Raw genomic sequence first — 8,924 nt, 5'->3', positions numbered from 1 at the left:
AATAGAGTTGAGGCTGCTTAATGAGACTTTGACAATTCAAAGAGGAGAAATGGAGGGGAGTCAAGGAGAGGGACTGCATGAGACTGTCCTGAGAGATGGCACCAATAGCTTGATACCAAGGCTTGCAACCCCAAGGATATCTTGCTTACTCCACTATGTCCCAGGTCCCTGCACAAGGTTTGGCTTTGAGGCTTCAAGGTTGCTGTGGAGCAATGTAATATGTCTGGCAGGAAATAGTTTAATTCAGGAACATAGGAATGTTCTGATCAGAACAACCTTGTCCTAGACCCAGTCACTGTAACAACCAAAGAAAAGGAAATAACAGTTATTAAAGAGGTACTGTACTTTAGTTTTCCTTGGGATTCTCAGGATTCACAGGATTCTCAGGATTCACAGGATTCTCAGGAGTCTCAGGAACAATCCCTTGAAACACATTATGAATTGCTTCTATTGCCTCAGTGGCATTAGATGATCCATGGACAACATTTCTCAAAGGACTTGTTCCAAACTGGGCTCGGATAGAGTCTGGGGACAACAACTTTGCTTCAGTTGGGTCTGTGGGACCCATCAATCGTCTCCAGTCTGTAACAGCATTCCACTTGCTCAGAACCATGACCAAAGAAGGACCCCTGCAAATAACAGTGCTTTCAGAAGACTTGGGCCACTTACAACTGTACAGATTGCATACGTGGCCAGAGACAGAATGCCACAGCTTCATCCAGAGAGCTTTTCTTTATTCTTTATACTTATTAGTGTGATTTAATGCTCTCTTTTTTGTTTGTTTCATTTATCCCTCTTCCAACAGGCATAGTAAAACGCTGGTAGAAAAATGCCATGGTTTAATTCTATAGGTATATTCCAGGCACTGTTCCAAGTACTTTCAATGTATCAATTATTTTGCCCTCACAACAAACATATGAGTTAGGTACTATTATTATCCCCATTTTACATATAAGAAAACTAAGATACAGGTAAAGTATATTGGTAAACAGGAATTTAAACCCAGATAGCCTCTATATCTAATGTGAAGACCTAAATTTAAAAAAAGGAAGGGAGGAGAAAGAAAGGGAAAAAGGAATAAGGAGAAGAAGAGAGAAAGATATGGAGGAAAGGAAAGAAATAGGGGGGGAAATGAACCCAAAATATTAATAAGGTGTCTTTTCATGAATGAGATTAGATGAAATGTTTTAATTAATTTTTATATTTTTCCATTTTTACAATGAACATTTACTACCTTATAATGCAAAGAACTACATTTCAGAAACTTACTCAGATAACATCTCCAATACACCGTTATAAAAGTCTTTATGTGCTATTTTATAATAAATTTTGTCAGCATGCTCTTTGAGTAGCAGAATTTCCGTCATTTGTGTTATTTCAAATCCAGCCTCTTTAATACGGTTGAAGATCGCCTCTAGAGAAAACAGATATTTGCTAATCATACAGATTGCCTCCACTTTTGCTCCATGTTCAAGTAGATTGAAATAACTAAGGATGGTGATAGTTTTACTTGCATACTGTGATTTTAAAAAACAAAACTATGCTAAACTCAATTGAACTTAACAAGCACCAGACTGACATTCAGAAGAACTTTAATATGTTATTGTAGGTGCTTCATTTCTGAGATGCATCTTTCCAGAAACCACCTGAAACATCGAGTGGACGATGAAAGTGGGAGCGGAGGGGACCAGCTCCTGAGCTAAAAGTTAAGACATGTTTCACTCTATGCTACCAGTGCCAAGAAACTTCTTGCTAGACTGCAATTGAAGGTGAGAGCCAATCTGAACTCTTCTTCCTGAAATAGAAGGGAACTATTGAGGGAATTAAATAACGTGAATCTTGTCAAAGTTCCACCCACAGCTTGAACTTGGGTGGCTATATTCTGGCTATATTCAGAACTGGCATTATTCTTTCAACTTTCCTGTAGTTTGAAAAATTTCACTAAATTTGAAGAAAATGTATACATTGGCTTTTATTTTTAAATATTTACCTCTTTGTTCATGTGTTGCATGAGGTTTAATCAGTGCTAAAGTGTTTTGAGGAGGAAAGAAATACTGGATTTCCCTTTCAGCAGCTTCTAATGAGTCACTTCCATACAGCTGGTTGATAGGCAAACTTTCCATTGCAAATTGTACACATAAACTTTGGAAAAGAAAACAAAGTTAAAAACTGTTATGGCATAACAACATAACATAACATAACATAACATACAGCACAATATAACACTATTCATATAAATTGTTCAAAATTATAAAGCAAAAGCAACTCATCCCTGATCTAGGCATGTTAAAAAGTAATTAATTACAGAGTGGTCTGGGCATGCTACTTCATTCCAAGGATGTAATAGTCTTTAGAAAGAAAGAAAATAAAGTCATAAGTAAAATGAAGGAAGGGAGGGAGGGAAGAAGGGAGGGAGGGAGACATTTAAATAATCCTGATAATGGAGGTTGACAGATAACTGTGAATGGAGGAATGAAGCCCTAGCACAGTGCCAAAGCACGATCTATAGAATCCTGATCACTAAATAGTATCAAATACTAAAGATGGCATTTGACTCTATACTAAAGATACCAAACTATAAACTTTAAATCCAGGAGAAAATGCAGTGCAACCTTCCCAGTAAGCAAGAGCAGCAACAAAATAGGAGCCTACAGGACAACTTCATGTATAAAGCAGTAGAGCCCTAGCTGGTTTGGTTCAGTAGATAGAGCATCAGCTTGTGGACTGAAGGGTCCCAGGTTCGATTCCAGCCAAGGGCACATGCCCGGGTTTGGGGCTCAACCCCCAGTAGGGGGCATTGCAGGAGGCAGCTAATCAATGATTCTCATCATTGATGTTTCTATCTCTCTCTCCCTCTCCCTTCTTCTCTGAAATCAATAAAAATATATTTTTTTTAAAAAAAGAAGCAGTAGTGATGCTGATGGTCCTGGACAATTCATGTTGGGTTAGATAATTAGTCTGGTTCTGTTTATGTACAATAGATAAATATATATCTCTTAAGTGAATTGTTCCTTGATGTTTTTTGTTTTCCCTTTTTTCTATCTTTATCTGTCTATGTATGTATGTATGTATATTTTAACAGAGGAGATGCTCACTGTTCATTGTATTTTCTGCCTTTTACAAACACTTTTGAGCAGCTAATCCTCAAAACCCAGTGATGGTGAATAGTGTCCCTTCCTATTTATTTAATAGAGTGACATCACTGGAAACCTGGCTTTCTAGCTTCAGCTTCAAGACTCTCTTTGTGCCTCTCTGGTTTCAGTGACGCATTTTTTATTTATCCAAATTTACCTTCTGACTCAGGCCTTGACTATTCTCACACCCTGATTTGGAGATACTTGTGGCCTAAGTTCCTGGGAGCCTGTGCTTGCCAGGGATGGGGAATTTGCACAACGGTTGACAAAAGAGCTTAAATTATCACCAGCACTTATTCCATTCAAGGCAGAGAACTACAACCAGCCCCTCTGTTACGCTGTTAGACATGATTATTGAAAAAAGTGTGTATACATTTGTGAGTGTGAGTGTGTGCATGTGTAAGGATAGCATAGAGGGTCACTACATTTATCTTTTACGAAAGTGACCATATTTCAGATTAAGCAATGCAGGGTGCAAAATCTGATACTTGCGTGCAGAAAAGGGACAGAGCTCTGTTGACAGTTATCTCTAAAACAACCTGAAAGACCTGGGTGGAACCAATGAAACTGGAAAAGGGGAACCATTCAAATAGAATGGTCAGGATTAGTTGTGAAGTTGTGGCAAGACAGGGGTCATAGGGCTCTGGATGGGAATCCTCACAACAGCAGTGGGGCGGGGGAGGCAGCCAGTGGTGCTTCCACCTGGAGGAAATGTCTCTGCTGGTGCACTCCCTCCACACCCGGAACCACAATTGCTACAAGAGTGTGCCCGCAGGCATAGGCTTTGTGTTGAGAGTAGTCCCTCTCTCTCTAATGCCATGCATTCAATTCTATGCAACATTTCATTCAGAGGATCTATGACGCTCTGCTCACGCTATTTACAGTGTTCAACCCACATTATCCTGGATAGTAATTTTCTGGTACAGCAGCAAAGACATAAGTGAGTAGAGCTAAATAGGGGACAAAAGGTGCCCATTCAAGACAAGTCAGCCTCAAGATATCCTGCCCCAAAGAAAATTATTTCAATATTTATGTAAATGATGTTTCATAAGTACTGTTATTGTGTAAACAAATGTGTAGAGTTTGCTGTGCCTGATAGAGCATCTCTGTTCTTGCTCACTTGAAGCAAGAGCCTTTCTTCCCTGTATTGAATCCTACTCTGCAACTGGCACAGAGAATTCAAGCAAATTGCAATTCAGTTTGTTTCCATAGCTACCTCCCAAGAATGTAGATGCATGAGATACTATCCACATCCCCCAGGTGATAGCAAGCCTAACAGTTAAGGTAAAAAAAATATTTACAGAGTATACCCCCTATGTGCCAGGTAGCATACCATGTGTTACATTGATTGCAAAGTTTAGTTGACTAACTGAGTAATGGTTCCTGCCAAAGTAGAGACTACGTATTTGGTCAGTCATGATTGTCTTGAAATGCTTCTGATCCACTAAAGAACCTGAAGCTGCCATCACACCCTTCTCAAAAGAATTTCTCCTAAAGAGTGGATGGGGTTGCAATTTCTGCCAAGAGTTGGCCTTTTGCCTGGGTACCTATCACTTACTTCCCAGCTCCAAACCAAACAGCCTGCAGCCTTCTCTTGCAAAACCTTGGCAGTATTCAGGTTGGCGCTGGGCCAGGCTTCCAGCCAATAGCAGTCCACTCTGCCCCAGGAAGAGTTGCTGCCCTGAGAACCTCCTTTGAACCAGAGTTGTTGTTCCTATATCCCATATCTAAAAGGGAATTATAATGGCGCCTATGAAAACAGTTTGGGACCTATGATATGAATCCAACCTGTCTGGATGAGATTGTTTAGCTTCTTCAACGGTACTGGGTCCAATTAAGTCTTTCCAGTGTTGTAAACCATTTTCTCTTACTAAAACAAGAGCTAGAGATGGACCACTGTTAGAAAATTAAAAACAAAGTTAATAAAAATCGGACTCAGTAGCCAATTATATATAGATCATACAAGTGTGTTTGTTAAATAGACTACCAAAAAAGTCAGGATAACTCTTTTATCGAATCTAAAATTAATTTCCGTTGGTGTATTCTTAAGAGCATATTTACAAAAGGATGGAAGCAGAGAAATGAAAGGGGAGAGGGGGTCTTGGTTCTAATAGAATGGTTCCTATATTGTTCCTATTCTCCTGCTGATTTATATCCTCTTGCTGGATTTCTGCCCCAGCTGCTATTTCACTTACACTTTTAGAAACCTGACCGATTTCTAGCATCTCATGCCTCTCCTAGATCTTTAGGATTACCAAAGCCCTTGAGAGTCAATCAGTTCTCTGCTTGGAATTGATGATGCTGCACACCCTGGATTTCTGGCATTTAACTCAACTCGACGCCAGCAATTTCACCTGGGATATTTCCATTGCTCCAATACAGTCCAGGAGGACTAGTCAAGACAGACAGTTGAGCAGAGAATCGCCATGGGAGGGAGACTTGCTCAAAAAGCAGACTCGGCACTTGTTTACAAAATTGAGAGGCTTGGCAACTTGAGCAGAAGGAAAGGTTAAGAGGAGATTTAAATAATTCAAAAATAAATCAGACTGTGCTTTCTACACCTGAAATTTATTTTACCTGGTCATGTTTTCTATCACATTTTCAAAATAATCTTCATTTTCATATTCCTTGCACAATGTTTGTGCCTCTTCTTCTGATAACACCAGTTGTCTTTGCATCAGTATTTGAAAGCCTTCATTTTGAATAATACTCAAAACATCCTCTAAATGAAGAGTTTTAAATTGCTAGGTTATTGGTTATATACACAATATAGAATATATTATCATGAGGGTATATAATGCATTTTATTCTATTATGAAATTTAGAAATTCGCAAAAATACCTCATTAGATTTTAATTTAAGGTGAACAGTATTCTTAACATATTAAATTATAATGGTATTTCCAATTTTACATGGCATAAGAATACGCACACACACACACACACACACACACACACACACACACACAAGTATCTCATTAGCAAATATTTTCTATACTATATGCTTTCTCTCTAAGACTGGCATCAAGGCAGGGCTCTCACCTCTCACTACTCCTATTGACATCAGACTGGAAAACCTAGTTAATGAAATAACACAAGAAAATAAAATAAAGGATATACAGATAGGGAAGGAGAAAATAAAACTGTCTTTGTTCATAAATGATATGATTGTCTATGTAGAAAACCCAAAGAAATAACAACAACAAAACTCCTAAAACTAATAAGAGACTATTATAGCAAAATTGCAAGTTATAATTAAAGCACAAAGTAAATGACTTTCCTATATACTAACAATGACATTGGAATTTGAAATTTAAAACAATACAATTTACATTAGTACACAAAAAATGCATCCTAGCCAGTTTGACTCAGTGGATAGAATGTTGGCCCGTGGACTGAAAGGTCGTGGGTTCAATTCTGGTTAAGGGCACATACCTCAGTGGCAAGCTCGATTCTTTGCCCTGGCATGTGTGAGAGGCAACCAACTGATGTGTCCACAAGTTATTTTGTGGATATGGATATTGAAAAACTGATTCTAAAGTTTATATGGAAAGACAAAAACCCATGATAACCAACTCAATATTGAAAGACAAAAGCAATTTTTGAGGACTGATGACTACCCACTTCAAGATTGACTATAAGACTACCATAATCAGCCCTGCCACAGTGGCTCAGGTGGTTGAGCATCATCCCATGAACCCAAAGGTCACCAGTTTGATTCCTGGTCAGAGTACATGCCCAGGTTGCAGGCTTGATCCCCATTTGGGAGTGTTCAGGAGGCAGCTGATCGGTGTTTCTCTCTCACATCTATGTTTCTCTCTCTCTCTCTCTCTCTCTCCCTCTCCCTTCCTCTTTCAAAAAAAAATCAATTAAAAAACTACTGGAATCAAGTTAGTGAGGGATAGGCAAAATAATAGACACATAGATCAACAGAACTGAATAGAGAACCCAGAAATATACCCACATGAATATGTCAACTGAAGTGTGACAAATACTAGTAAGCAAAGGTAATACAGTGGAGCAATGATAGTCTTTTCCACAAATGGTGCTGGAACAATTGGACACACACATGCAAAAAAATTAATCTAGGCATAGACCTTACACCTTTCACAAAAATTAACTGAAATGGGTTATAGTCCTAAATGTAAAATTCCAACCTGTAAACTTTCTGAAAGATAACAGAGAAAAAAAATTCTGATAACCTTTCAGTGTTTAAATTGATTTTTTAATTTAAACACTAAAAGAGCAATAAAAATACCTGACAAGTTGGACTATATTAAAAACAGAAACTTTTCAATAAAAGACACTGTTTAAAAAACACAGAGCCCAAAACCTAGAAAAATCTTTGCAAACTACAGATATTTAAAGAATGTGTATTCACAATATGCAAAAAACTCACAATTCAACAATAAGTAAACAAATAACTCCATTAAGAAATGGGGAAAAACATCTAAAGAGACATCTCACCAAAGAAGATATAGAAATAGCAGTTAGCATATGAAAAGATGCTCAGCATCATATGTCATTAGGCAATTGTGAATTAAGACAACAATGAGATACCATTACATACTTATTAGAATAGAAAAAATCTAAACAACCACCTGCACAGCAACAGAAACTCTCATTACTTGCTGTTTAGAATTGAAAATGGTATAGCCACTTTAGAAGGCATTTGACAGTTTCTTACAAAGCCACATATAATTTAACCATATGATCCAGTATTCAGGCTCCTAGGTATTTACCGTGCTGAGGTGAAAACTTATGTCTATATATGCAAAAAATCATATATTAATGCCTATTTCAGCTTTATTCATAATTACCAAAAACTGAAAGCAACAAAGATGTCCTTCAATAGGTAACTGGAAAAACTTTGGTGCATCCATAAAATGGCATATTATTCAGCAACAAAAGGAAATGAGCTATCAGGTCACAGAAAGATATGGCGGAATCTGAAATTCATATTCAGTAAAAGAAGAGGCTACATAACTATATGATTTCAGCTCTTAGATGTTCTGGAAAAGGCAAAACGATATCTAGTAGAGACACCAAAAAGATCAGTGGTGGCCTAAGGATAGGAGGGCGGAAGGGAGAAATGACTAGGTGACTCCACTCTGTATGGTACTGTAAAGGGGATACGTGATATGCATTTATAAAAACCCATAGAATGTACAAAATAGAGAACTTTAATGTGAACTATGGATTTTAGCCAATAGCAATGTATCAATATTCATTCATTGTAAAAACATATCACAATAATATGTTAATAGGAGAAACTGTTAAGCAGGCATATGGGAACTCTGTACTATATTATTTTTCCCATAATTTTATAGCTGTCCTAGTTTATAAAAATCTATTCACTTAACAAGTATGTAAATATTAAGAAATATTTAAAAAGGCAAACAAAACATTCCAAAGAAGAAAACTATAGGACCAGATAGTTTTGCCAGTAAATTCTGGTAAATATTTAAGAAAGATGTAATATCAATTATACACTGTCTCTTCCAGAAAATAAAGAGGAGTGACAACTTATTTTATGAGGCCTGCATTATGCTGACACCAAAACCAGATAAAGACATTACAAGAAAACAACAAATAATCCTCATGAATATAAGCATGAAAGTCCTCAACAAAATATTTAAAAACCAAATCCAGAAGTATGTAAAAAGGACAATATACAACAACCAAATGTGACTTATCTGGAGAATGCAAAGCCGCTTTAACATTACAAAATTCACAGTAATTGCCATATTATCAAACTCAAGGAAAAGCAATAATCACGGTAGTAGACACA

General features: G+C 37.3%; 1 protein-coding gene across 1 annotated transcript in view; it reads right to left on the bottom strand.

The window, feature by feature from the left end:
- Positions 1-346: 346 nt before the first annotated feature.
- Positions 347-8,924, bottom strand: part of NME8 (NME/NM23 family member 8) — a gene marked incomplete at both ends in the record, with an annotated part of 37,085 nt that continues 28,507 nt past the window's right edge. The window contains 5 exons of the mRNA XM_079785457.1: positions 347-629; positions 1,270-1,414; positions 1,991-2,142; positions 4,923-5,030; positions 5,712-5,856. Coding sequence (XP_079641583.1) covers positions 347-629; positions 1,270-1,414; positions 1,991-2,142; positions 4,923-5,030; positions 5,712-5,856 — 833 coding nt within the window. The remainder of the gene's footprint in view (positions 630-1,269; positions 1,415-1,990; positions 2,143-4,922; positions 5,031-5,711; positions 5,857-8,924) is intronic.

This window comes from Cnephaeus nilssonii, assembly GCF_951640355.1.
Source record: "Cnephaeus nilssonii genome assembly, chromosome: 12".
In the NCBI taxonomy this organism is placed as follows: domain Eukaryota; kingdom Metazoa; phylum Chordata; class Mammalia; order Chiroptera; family Vespertilionidae; genus Cnephaeus; species Cnephaeus nilssonii.
This window is presented reverse-complemented; position numbering and strand designations above follow the sequence as displayed.